Here is an 11701-nt window from a genome sequence, read left to right on the forward strand (position 1 = left end):
ATAACAAAATTACCAAAATGATTGTAGTAAACGACAGAGAGAACATTAACATTAGGAATTAGGATGAGCAGAGTCTTCCTCCTCTGTTCTAAGATTATAGAATTTTATTCTGTTTCCGTGGGAAATAATTTTTCCAGGGAGGGGCAAAAGATGCAAGAATGAACTTTCCAGTGCTCCCGGTTTACAACTACCTACACCTGTTTCCTTGAAGACTAATTTACACGGTTGAGTATTTCTCAAATTTTTGGCACAGTACTGCAGTACCCCTGTCTTGATGCTTCCCCTGCCCTTCCATAAAAGAAATAAAGAAATAAATTAAAACAAAAACGAGCAAGAACTTTGTAACAAACCGAACATCAGATGGTTCCCTCTTACAGTTGAAAACCGGCTGCATATCTGCATACAAATTTGGGAACAGACAGCTGGGTAATCTCCTTCAATGGGGTGGTTGGGCAAGTTCTCCATATTGATGTCATTTTCGAAAACAATAAGGCCTCCCGATTCTGAACTCAGAATATAGTAAAGTTTAGACTTTTGTCCTTAAATACGTATCGTATAATCCTTTTAGACAGTACACATCTGATATAAAATTTCAAAGGCATCAACTGTAGGCCAATTGTTTTTTAAGCAGAAGCGCTGGGCTCTTTTTGGCAACTGAAGGCCGATTCTAACTTATGATATAATGAACCTCATTCGTCAGTTTGAGTTTGGGTACGAGGAAGGAACATTAAGTTTGACTTGAGTTTTGAGCTTTAAGCTTTCAATTTTGGAAGATAGTCATGCACTCATGCTTAAGTAGCACGTAGATTCACCATATGTAATATCAAACACTAGGAAGCAAATAAGAAGAAGTAGCTAGAGACTGACAAAAATAAATGAAACGTGGCCGAAAGCTGAAGTTTGTTTCCGCTGCGGAATGCGGAGGGCGTCTGACCTAACACGCTTAAAGGACTGCTACCATCGGTACACTCGCATTCTAGCCGTCATTGGATAATCCTGAGCCAGTTCTAGAGCTTTGTCTGTCAAGTGAGGAAGAATAAATGGAAAGTAAAGTATGATATTGCCAAATATGTAATCTCTAATTGCCAAGAAAGGCCTCGAATTTCACAAACCATAAAATCCAACCAGTACCAACAGAAGTAGAAGCATGAAACCAGATTTATCAGCATAGGGACTTGGATAAGTTGGCTCAATCTCATTGCTGGTGACTCCTAACAAAAATGAGACCAAATTCTTGAGGCCATATTGCACAGCTCTATGAAGTGGAACCACGTCATTGTTGTCGCGTATATCGGGCAAATTGGGTTTTCCTTCTACCAACAAGCTGGCTACCTCCAGGTTCCCAACAATTGCAGCATCCGTCAGGGCGGTGCTGTTGCTATCGTTTGTCAATTCCAATGCCTCAACTGGCATTAAATCTATCAGGTTACGCACAAAGTCAATATTTTTTCTTGTACCAACCGCAAGGTGAAGAGCTGTGCTCAACGCTTCCGTGATCCTGGCAGTAATTGCTTCAGGATTGCTGTCAAATATTCTTCTAGCACTTTCCCAGTCACCTTTGAGTGCGGCTTTGTGTAAAGGGATGTACTGGCTGAGATGCCTTATTCTCAGTGCATCTTCCATCATGCAAGAAAGATATATAGACAAGTAAAATTAATCACAAAGAACCTTTTTTTTAAACATAATTTTGTCGGCTAACCAGCATCTAGCAACTCTCCAAAGACTGAAACTTCTAACGTAATAGATGGATCAACATTAGCAAGAGATGGTGAGGAAGATGGATCTTTCTAACGTAATAGTGCCGTGTACAATTCCTTGAGATACCTTCTTCCTGACATATATCACACAAAAGCATGCAAAAAAAATTCATAAATTTGATTCTGTAAACATATATACAGAGAAGACTGAAACTGTTGTAGTTTTCATCATAAACAATCATAACTTTATTTTAATCAACTTTCATACCCTGCGCAGCATCGTTATCAGCATTAACTCCAGAGGAGGAAGCCATTGCTGTTGTATGAACTTTTCAACACTGTACATACTTCTTATTAGACGCTTCCTGCTCTATTTATATTTTAAATAAGTAATGCCAGCAGCTAATTGCCAAAGCAAGCAGCAACTTTCCACTTCTCTTTGTTTAAAATTTTCTTCGGACATGCATCTCTATGTACGTAGGGAATATGATTTTCAAGTACTAAGCATGTATGTATGTTATTGCATAATTAAACAGACTATTGAGTTAAAATAAAAAAATAGATCATAAATTAGATATATTTATTGTTATAAACTATTAATTATAACCAAATTAACTGCCTCAATTATAATCCCACGAAGTAGGAGACTCTCCTCATTCTCCAAAATTTTGAATTGAGTTGATCAATCATTAAAGAATTATAAAAAGGGTTGCCTTGTTATCTCAATAAATTAATAAATTTCACTTCTTTGCCTTGACTTTCACTTCGATGTGGTTTTCCATATTTATTTTTGATGAATATAGCTGGATGTCAGCAAAATAAGGCAGGCACGGAAGATATGCAATAAATCATTTTATTGCTCAAAAGGCTTATATTGGCTCTGAATTCTGATTTAGCACAAGGGTTCTTCACTACGCTGGCCAAAAATTCCATGGCCATAAGTGGAAGAGAACATATCCACAAGTAGAGAAAATTGCAGGTAAACAAACAAATCACTAATAAACAAGCTGATGCAGCCACGGATGTTAGAATCCATGTCTCATGGTTTCGAACACAAGATACAGTGTGGCACTAAAGGCAATCATCATGGTAGTTATGGAGATGAAAAGGGTGAGGAGCCCCATGATTAGCCTCTTGGGCAGGGCTAGGAGAAAGTAGTCTTCGGCATAACGAGCGGTAAGGATGGACAAGAACATCAGGATGGCTGCGGTGGATGAGAAGAGAGAGAGAGAGTGTATCTGAGACAGCGAGCCACCTGGTACTGTGATGGCTGTGGCAAACACGACTGTGGCGATAAGTGCTGCAACCACCGAGCATGAATTTGCTGCATCCTTCCTCCATTTCTCTCCTTCTTTAACCAATTCCTTGTGTTCTTCGATGAACACCATTCTCGGCGTCTTTCCTTTGTAGTTCCTAGCATCCCTATAGATACTCGGTACAAGCTTTTCCACTTCCTGTAGGAAAATGGTAAACCTGATAAGTGACTTAACAAAATCACCATAAGACGGGGGGGAAAAAAATAGATAATTAATTTTTACCTTAAACCATTGCAACTCGCGTTGCATTTGCAGAGCCGCACCAGAAACAAGATTGAGCTGGTCTTGCGGTGCCAAAAATTCCTGCCAGATAGAAGATATTAGTCTGAAACCTATCTCGGTTCTCTGCTAATGCATGTTTAGTCTGACGATTCATTCTATATATTAAGTTGAAGACATTGTGGCAACGGTATAGAACTGCCCTTTCGATTATGCTACGGTCCTCATTGTCACGAAACTGAACTGCAACTGGAAAGGACTCTAAAATATTTTCAATGATTTCAGGGATTCCATGTGATACTGCTTGGAACAATGGATCCGCAAATATATTTGCAGCCTTTTGAGGATCCAAACGTTCAGCTTCAGTGCATAGTAATTTGACAAGTCTTAGTGCTTCACCGTACATAAATTTCATTTGACGGATGTGCTTAACCTGTGGTACTGCAACTCAAATAAAATTAGGTACGTATTTGGCTTGTATCTAGCTTTGAAGTGTGTAGTAATTAGAATCTTTTGATTACGGCAGTGCCGAATTTAATATTCATACCTAAACTGTCACTTACATCCCACAGTGCTGTGTGAAGCTTCTGCCTCACTGCACCACACACTGATCAAGTTAAAAGAGAATAATTAAATTGACACAAGGACAGCTATCCTGAGGAAAAGTGGTTGGTGACAAGTTCCTCTACCAAAGAAAGACTATGAACTAAAATAACAGAGGAGAATTTGGACGTGGACAAAACCAGGACTAAGAAATTGGCCTCCTCTGAAATGTTGAAAGCTGCTCCATATCCGCGCTTGGGAGTTGTTAGCTGGATTCTCTATGTCTCCCCCAATGGAATTGTTGGGAACATTCTCCAACTTCATAGGAATGACATCTATATATATAATTGGAAGAAACCAACCCAAGGAAAAAATGTTACTTTCTAATCCTCTTATGAATATGCTAAAGAAAAATCCTCTAAGTTGGGGATCCTCCCAAACCAAAACCATCCAAGAGCTCAAATCAAAGCTACAAGATTTGGAGCCTCTCACAATCTCTTCTGATGGCAAAAGAATCCTCCAAAACTAATACCAGTGACAAATATTAGAGAGCAGTTTTCTTGAAAGAAAAACAGGAAAAGTATAATTGGGTCTAATAGTGGAACCACATACTTTATCTCTTTGGCATCAAGAAATTCCCTTTTTTTATTCATTTTAATTACTTTCTTTTGGTTAATGAATCCTTTGATCTCAAGATTTGGCCTTTTCTCAACAAATTTAAATTAGAGGTTCGCATATATTGGTCAAATAGATATAAAATATAGGATAATTATATGAGAAATTTGATGAAGTATATATAGCAAGTGAGCAAACTAAGAAATAACATCAAGTAGAGAGAAAGAGAGAGATTGAGAGAGGAGTAGAAGAACTAACAGGAATAAAGAAAGCGTTGGCATAGTCTCAATTCACTGCTACTACGGAATGCAGAAGACCTCACTGCAATGGAACACAAAGGAGACTTTAAGCCATAGCCCTCCAATGTTGCCAATTTTGGGTGCCGCTGAACCAGACTGCCGCCAAATCTGCAAAAAGTATCAAGTAAGAGTTTTGCTGATTTCTATTTGATGAGAGGATTTTAGTCATTAAACTCAAATATTATGAGGAGAGTGTTGCATGATCAAGTGATACGTTTTGGTTTTCTAGCTAATGAAATTCTCATTTATGATAGGCTGGAAATTAAGTTGACAACTCACCGTAAAATCTTACGAAGATGATTTGACGTAGAAGCAAAACACCCGAATTATTCTCAGATGGGCTGGGCTGCACATCATCTCTTGTTACTTTAAGTAAATAGACAAGCGTTTCCTCGTGATCAGATTGCGCAGCCCTGTGGACTGGAAACCCTTCATCGCCGTCCTGAATATGAGGCAACTTTGGGTTTATACTAACTAGCAACTTCGCCGCATTAGTGTTTCCACTGGCAGCAGCTATAGTAATAACCGTCACCTTGCTTTGGTTGGCGATTTCAAGGTCCTCCGGTGACATCCCTTTCCCCAGGTTCTTGACCAAGTCAGTTGCCTTTCCTGTCCCTACAGCCATATGGAGCGCATATTGGGAGCCCAGGATCTTGGCCGTGGCTGCCCCTGGGTTTTGCTTCAAGATTTCGCTGGCGCTCTCCCAGTCACCTCTGAGAGCAGCTTTGTATAGAGGCAGATGCCAGGTGGGATATAGCTCAGCGTTATTTTCTGTTGTGATCATGACAAAAAGAAGAAGTCAAGAAACGAACAGACAGGACAACATCGATCTTTGGAGTTTCCATTAATTTCCACCTCAATGCTACAAGACGGCGACCTGACGTCCAGTGATTCTTTGGGTGAATATAACTATAGTTCCTGTTATCCTTTGGGTGAGGTGAATCGATGAAAATAAAGGGAACGATTCAATTCTTTGAATGCATTAGTCCAGAAAAAGGTTTTATTCGCACTTACCAGGCTTGCTAATAGGCGCTTGTGATGAAGAGGAGGCCATTAATTCATTGTGTTCGGTCACTCTCTTGGATGCCGATCAGATTATTACATGTGAAGCAATGTGTGCTAGGCTGCTAGCTTTAGGAAGCTCCTTTTATCCACTGAAATTTGCCGCAGCAGCATGATGATCATCACCTGCCTAGCTGTGAACAGGTCACTTCACCAACTGCCGAAGCAAACCAGTAGTTCGCCACCATCTTAATTTAGTTTGAAATTTTCTACGAATGTCGTGGTTGACTTTACGAGCTAGTAGCACCACTGTTTCCAAAATAGAAAGAAATTAAAGAGACTGAGAATTTTAATGCAAGTGGTCGTCCTCATTGGGAAAGAATTTATATTTAACGCTTATAAAAAAGATTACATAACATGATGAACCTAATAAATTTAATTAATATCCTTTTGTTTGATAAAATGAAATGTGTGTTCAAGAGCAGAGAACGAATTTCCTTTGTTCTTTAATATTTTTAATTAAGTTGATCCTGAATTTCATAAGAATTAATTTCTAGAAAATAATTGAATTGTTCTCTATATTTCCATTCTTTTAAATTGAGTTGAAACAAAAAAGAGTTGACATTATCTTAATGTTTAATAAGAATTTCCCTTATAATCTGCTTTACTTCTTAAATGTCCTCCCACTATAAGCCAAAATCGACAATAGCTGGATGTGAGCAAAATAAGACTGGCCTGGATGGATAGAATAAAACGTTTTCATAAAATAAAAAAAAAACTAATATTAAATCAAGTGGAAGCTTATATAATTGTTAGATATATACACTATCAATTGGAACCAAAAAAGTGCCCTAATTTGAGTTTTAGTCAAGACAGTGAATAACTCATTTGATCAGTTTGGCATGTGATGCATTGTTAAAATGTGAGATGCCATCTCATGGCCCCCTTACATGTTAATGAATTCATAGTTGTATTTCCTAATTTACCTATTACTTTATGACCACATTCTTACCATATTTCCAACATTAGTCCAATATAAAATAGAAATAAAATCTTCAGCTATCTAATCATCTTTTTCATGGAAGCAGAAAGCATACAAGAAATTCACTGCATTTACAATTTCCTGATCATGGAAATATTACATACACAAGTGATAAAGTCCCCATCTTTCAGAAAAAAAAAAAAGGTGATAAAGTCCCCTGAGCGGTAATGCCAGGTGAAGCTGTATGTAAGGTTTTCTTGGGTTAATCCTTTCCCATCGTTGGTCAAGCTGTATGTAAGGTTTTCATTTTTTTCATTCAAAAAGAGAAAAAAAGAAATCCTGAATTGGTGTTCAACAGAATATTATGTCTTGAAACAAAGTAAGTACATCTGCTGTTCTAACAACTGAGAGCTTGCCATTTGAACTATCTGATAAGAATGCAAAAAGTACATCAGCCCCATTTGAAATTGACAAAAGGCCAGAAAATGAAACCGCAAAAGCACATATAGAACAGATAAAACCGTATTACCTCAAAACCAATCTTTTCGTACAGTTCCAGTGCAGGTCCATTGTGTCTATGCACATGCACATATACCATTTCAACACCTGCAAATGAATGATTGGATTAGAAGGGGAATTTTCCCACTACTTGCACCAGTTGGGGTGCTTCTGAAGGAAATATGCTTGTAATTTTACCACTTGATCTGGCTGATTCAATAACAAAATACAACATATTGCTAGCAATGCCCTTTCGACGGGCTGATTTGGCTACACATAAGTTGGAAACATAAGCATATTTATTCAGGTGTGTTCTGTTGATGCTGCAGAAGAGGGGCCTTGTACGTTCCTTCAAGAGGTTAGATTCACAAATATATTAACAAATAACCTATATATTTAGATTGGTAATAGGACTTGAAGTCTCAATAAAAAGAGCATGTACTGTACCCCAGGAAAAGACTCTCCATGCAACAAATACCGAATGCTGAAATCAAGGGTTCCAACTACACTTTTCAGCACTGTGCGTTTGACATTCCTTTCCTCCTTCTTAACCTGATAAATTGATATCAAGGCATTCTATAAGACTCTTCATCTAGACAAAACAACAACGTAACACAAGAAATGTATCCCAGCAATTAAGAGAAACAGAGAAGCTCTAAATTGATCTAATCCTAACCCAAGAGAGATAACAAACGCATTAAAAGTAATACCAATCTGGGAAAAGATATCCTGTAAAAACATCATACCGTGACAATACATGTATGTGTCTGCCCATGTTGCCCCCTGCATCGCCTTTTTATAGCATTGAATTCCTACTAAATAAGGAAACTTTCTAAGCATTTTACACATAACCAAAATTCACCGATGTATTTATGAGCAATTTCAAGAACACCAATATTCTCTCCTACCTGCTCAGCAAATTTCCTTTTGAAGTTATCGACATATCTGTATACATCAGGAATAGCTACAATTAGGGGCATCCATCCAATATCCACTCACAAACATTAGCAAAAAAAGACATTTCCCCGCGAAGGCTGCATAGTGTATACAAGCAGAGGGGTGGGAATTTAATCAAGTCCATTGTCAACATCTCAATAGAATTACTTTCCTCTAAACCTGACAGACTCCACAGTAAAACTTTTGAAACCATTTATTTATACCAATCAATTCTTTATCCTATAAACAGCTACCTACTAAGGACTTAAAGATTCATTTGTTTAGATAAGTCCAAATCATAAAACAAAAGGGTATCCTTTTACTTCAGATATTAAAAAAAAAAAAAAACTTAATTCCTACCTTTCACCTGGTCGATCCTCCCAGTGACTTTCTGCTCTCAGCCATGCCGCTGTCTACCAGAAAACCAAAAGAAAACAAAATAATCAGCAGCTAAAAAAAAAAAAATCAGTTGATCAAATAAAAGGTGAAAAAAGGGAAAAATGGTTAAGAATGCCATATACCCAGAATTCTTCATCAAGGAAGGCCTCTCTCGCCACGAATTTTCCAAATTCTAGTCTTTTATCCTGATATAGCTCCTGATCCGATGGTTGCAGCCGGTCAAACCCAAGATTAGATGGTCCTGAGGAATCGAGCTGAGGAATGGACGGCGTTTGACGCTGTACCGAGAGTTCTTCCTTTTTCTCACTTTCAAATGATTTAGAATCCATTTTCCTAACCAAAGAAACCAAAAATTCATTAAACTAAAAAGAAAGTACGATAAAGAAAACATTTCTTTTAAAAAAGATTGAGAACCCTAACCTTTTTCTATATAAAAAAAATTGAAAAACAAATAAAATCGGCTTCAAAAGGCAAATTCCTGATTGTTAATTCGAAGAAAAAATCAAAACTGGAAAGGGAAAAACAACTCACATTGTCGGAGAGAGGGAAGTTCTTTGAAATTTGTGGCGGGGTCTCGATCCATTGCTACAAAAAGTCAAGAATTCAGTTCTGTAAATGGAGATGGTTGACATGGCGCAGCTGACTATCCCCGGTTAAAAAAATTTTCCGGGAAAACAAGAATTCTAATATTACGGCCTTAATATCTGAAAGAGGATGAAGAGAAAGAAGATCCAAAGTAATTGAAAAAATTATTATTCTAATGTAGATATCTGGCAATGGGAAACCGAAAGGAAGAAACTTCGGCTTTTGGAGAAATCTTTTTGAAAATAAAAAGACTGACAATTGCCGGACCTGTCAAAGTCGTGGGACATGGGAAGAGAGGATAAGACGACATTATCTGAAAAGAAAACCCACAGAGATTTTGACACGTGGAGGAGATGGTGATGTGGCATGAAGGTAGAGGCTGCAAATGATTGGCGGGTCAAAATTATAATGTTTAGTCCTGAGAGATTTAAGCAGAAAAAGGGAGGCAAAAAACAAGGTATGGGCAAAGGGAAGCTGATACGCACACCGTTTTGGTTGAGACAAACAAGCAGCTGTGTCCATGTTATTTCATCAGAGAATCTTGTGGATCTTTAGCCACCATCGTTTTCTCTTTTCCACCTCACAAGTTCTTTCTTTCTTTTCTGGGCCTTTGATTTACGTATCTATGTGTTAACACATCATGTAGTACATGCTAAATATAGATGATGCCAGGCCAGCTAGGCTCAAACCGAAAGCCCAACCAGGTTGAAGCTTTGAGCCTATGGAATGGAAAAGGATTTCACGGACAGGTGAAGTGGCCCATTCCAGAAAAGTTAGGAAATTGGCAAAGGTTTAAATGCAAACTAGCGATTGTTATACAGTCGTAAATTACACAGAAAAAACCATGGTGAGAAGATATAGGGTCTGCGATACAAATACAGTGGCCACTACAGTAGTGACCCCCAAGGAGGAAACGAAATAATCAACAATGATTATTGACTAGATGTTCTTTTTAGCCTTCAAAATCGGTTTTCACCCTGTGACAATACTTGCTCTTCATCTTCTCATCAAACTCCTTGGCTTTAATCTCAGCAATTTTCGCTGCATTTGCCATGGATTCCTCTTGCACTCTTGCTATCTTTCTGCTCCTTTTCTTGGCTGTTGCCTCTCTCTCAGCTTCTAATCCCTCGTATTCTCGCACCCAGCAGGTATGGACCGTGCAGGTCAGCGCTAACACCACCAGCTGCATTAGCAACATTGCCATGAAAATCCCACATTCCACTCTCACCAATAGCTTTGCCTCTTTTGGGTCCCGTGGGGATTTTAGCATTGAAAGACTAGATCTCTCTCTTGTAAATAAGGCCAATATGCTGAGAACTTGCCCAATCAACGAGGCGATGAGAAGTGAAACATGGGTTATGAAGCAGAAGTGGGAGAGCTGAGAGTAGAAGCCCACGAAGGAGGCGAGAAGGGAGATGCAGGAGACTATCAGGAATGCTAAACCCAGGGAGGTTGGCGGCATTTTGAGGAGAATAATGGGAGCAAGAGAAGTTGCGGAAAGGATAAAGAGAGTAAAGTTCAAGCAGGATAGAAGGAGATTTGGGAATGAAAAGGAGCTTCTAAGCTTGGAGGAGGACATCTTTGGGTTGATGTTTGGATTGCTCTGACACGGGCTTCAGGGTTTTGCTTTGGAGTTCGGAGAAAAGAGAATTTAATTTATATACAAGAAGGGGTAGATGGCCGTTGCTGGGTTTACAACGGCTAGGCAGACGGGGTCCACTCTTCAACCTCGAATGAAGTGTATTGTTCTTGCAGTTTTCCCTCTACATGGTTTCAAAGTGCAAAGATTCTAATACTGTTTTTGGCTTTCAAATTTTGAAGTCTAGAGTTAAATCAATATAAAGGGATTACAATTTCCAAGTGGACAACTTTCTTCTGGCCCAGAAAGGAAAAAGGTTGGCTACTGACTCCTAACAAATTAACAATATATGATTCTTGATAAGCATGGTTAGCCATACTTCAGTTGCTTGCACCAAGTAGCTTCTTCTGTCCAAAGACTGCCCAAAAACATTTGTCAGGTGTTGCAGTCCCAACTGTCTAGCAGCTAAAACCCACAACTTTAGTTAATATGATAATTCCCCTTTCCAGTTTTTTACAAGAAAAATTTTGAGCCTGCTTCAATTTGATCTTACCTAGGTAACCAGACAAATCAGCTTTAGCCAAGATATACTGAGATACAAATAATTGGGATTGGGAAAGCCTCTTTCAATCCTCTCCTTCAGAGCAGTACCATCAAAGATGTACCCAGATTCATAAATGCAGCACCAAACAATTCGTGCTTTAAGGGAAACCGCGAAAGCAAATTTCTTATGCTCTTATCTAGCTGTTTTTGTATTAAAGTGGGGGAACATAGAAGGAAAACCAAGAACTCAACCAATACGGAGCAGCCAAGATAAACTCCAAGAAAGAGCATACCCATACTTTAACCAAACCATTTATAAGCGAAAATAATCAATATGAACAAAGAATCCAACAAATATAAACCCTCTGATATTGTTACACCACCAACCCCTATTGCAAAAATTGGGATCGATCTCATCAATTAAAATAACCAGATTTACCAATAATGTCAATAGGAGACCTGCAATGGAAGTACTTGACATATAAAAG

At 38.4% G+C, this 11701-nt stretch overlaps 4 protein-coding genes across 7 annotated transcripts; all 4 read right to left on the bottom strand.

Annotated features, from left to right (window-relative positions):
* Nucleotides 1-2722: 2722 nt before the first annotated feature.
* On the bottom strand, nt 2723-3647 carry LOC149527545 (uncharacterized). The gene is made up of 3 exons (XM_089782654.1): nt 3411-3647; nt 3236-3316; nt 2723-3151 (listed from the first exon to the last, which is right to left on the bottom strand). Exons 1-3 carry the CDS (start codon nt 3645-3647, stop codon nt 2723-2725), a joined length of 747 nt encoding a protein of 248 aa, XP_089638780.1.
* Nucleotides 3084-5985, bottom strand: LOC110411369 (uncharacterized). 4 transcript variants are annotated; one of them, XM_089782759.1, is made up of 7 exons: nt 5704-5985; nt 5222-5460; nt 4969-5131; nt 4649-4797; nt 3780-4110; nt 3236-3673; nt 3084-3151 (listed from the first exon to the last, which is right to left on the bottom strand). In XM_089782759.1, exons 1-4 carry the CDS (start codon nt 5741-5743, stop codon nt 4736-4738), a joined length of 504 nt encoding a protein of 167 aa, XP_089638885.1. In that variant the 5' UTR covers nt 5744-5985; the 3' UTR covers nt 3084-3151; nt 3236-3673; nt 3780-4110; nt 4649-4735. The 4 variants fall into 4 exon arrangements, with proteins under 4 accessions (XP_089638885.1, XP_089638883.1, XP_089638882.1 ...); XM_089782757.1 differs by having other exon boundaries at nt 3780-3827; nt 3922-4110; nt 4969-5460; XM_089782756.1 differs by having other exon boundaries at nt 4969-5460.
* Nucleotides 5986-6732: 747 nt separating this feature from the next.
* On the bottom strand, nt 6733-9689 carry LOC110411056 (Acyl-CoA N-acyltransferases (NAT) superfamily protein). Its single transcript, XM_021421063.2, has 10 exons — nt 9579-9689; nt 9038-9470; nt 8629-8839; nt 8468-8520; nt 8080-8116; nt 7918-7983; nt 7619-7723; nt 7370-7520; nt 7203-7279; nt 6733-7101 (listed from the first exon to the last, which is right to left on the bottom strand). Exons 2-10 carry the CDS (start codon nt 9136-9138, stop codon nt 7036-7038), a joined length of 867 nt encoding a protein of 288 aa, XP_021276738.1. The 5' UTR covers nt 9139-9470; nt 9579-9689; the 3' UTR covers nt 6733-7035.
* A 189-nt stretch (nt 9690-9878) lies between these two features.
* Nucleotides 9879-11583, bottom strand: LOC110411057 (Putative membrane lipoprotein). The gene has a single exon (XM_021421064.2). It carries the CDS (start codon nt 10668-10670, stop codon nt 10044-10046), a length of 627 nt encoding a protein of 208 aa, XP_021276739.1. The 5' UTR covers nt 10671-11583; the 3' UTR covers nt 9879-10043.
* Between the last annotated feature and the right edge of the window lie 118 nt (nt 11584-11701).

This window comes from Theobroma umbraticum, unplaced genomic scaffold (assembly GCF_002168275.2).
Source record: "Theobroma umbraticum cultivar Fairchild unplaced genomic scaffold, ASM216827v3 scaffold_56.0, whole genome shotgun sequence".
Lineage (NCBI taxonomy): Eukaryota > Viridiplantae > Streptophyta > Magnoliopsida > Malvales > Malvaceae > Theobroma > Theobroma umbraticum.

What these genes read in the sequence shown, in the direction of transcription:
- LOC110411057 (XM_021421064.2), bottom strand. Translation starts at nt 10,670, where the DNA reads ATGTCCTCCTCCAAGCTTAGAAGCTCCTTTTCATTCCCAAATCTCCTT.
- LOC110411369 (XM_089782757.1), bottom strand. Translation starts at nt 5,743, where the DNA reads ATGGCCTCCTCTTCATCACAAGCGCCTATTAGCAAGCCTG. An exon ending in AGCGCCTATTAGCAAGCCTG is followed by an intron (nt 5,461 to 5,703) that starts GTAAGTGCGAAT and finishes TGATCACAACAG; the next exon opens with AAAATAACGCTGAGCTATAT. An exon ending in CATCTTCGTAAGATTTTACG is followed by an intron (nt 4,798 to 4,968) that starts GTGAGTTGTCAA and finishes TACTTTTTGCAG; the next exon opens with ATTTGGCGGCAGTCTGGTTC.
- LOC149527545 (XM_089782654.1), bottom strand. Translation starts at nt 3,647, where the DNA reads ATGAAATTTATGTACGGTGAAGCACTAAGACTTGTCAAATTACTATGC. An exon ending in TTCTATACCGTTGCCACAAT is followed by an intron (nt 3,317 to 3,410) that starts GTCTTCAACTTA and finishes TCTATCTGGCAG; the next exon opens with GAATTTTTGGCACCGCAAGA. An exon ending in GCGAGTTGCAATGGTTTAAG is followed by an intron (nt 3,152 to 3,235) that starts GTAAAAATTAAT and finishes ATTTTCCTACAG; the next exon opens with GAAGTGGAAAAGCTTGTACC.
- LOC110411056 (XM_021421063.2), bottom strand. Translation starts at nt 9,138, where the DNA reads ATGTCAACCATCTCCATTTACAGAACTGAATTCTTGACTTTTTGTAGC. An exon ending in AAAGGAAATTTGCTGAGCAG is followed by an intron (nt 7,984 to 8,079) that starts GTAGGAGAGAAT and finishes CTTATTTAGTAG; the next exon opens with GAATTCAATGCTATAAAAAG. An exon ending in ATGGAGAGTCTTTTCCTGGG is followed by an intron (nt 7,521 to 7,618) that starts GTACAGTACATG and finishes AACCTCTTGAAG; the next exon opens with GAACGTACAAGGCCCCTCTT.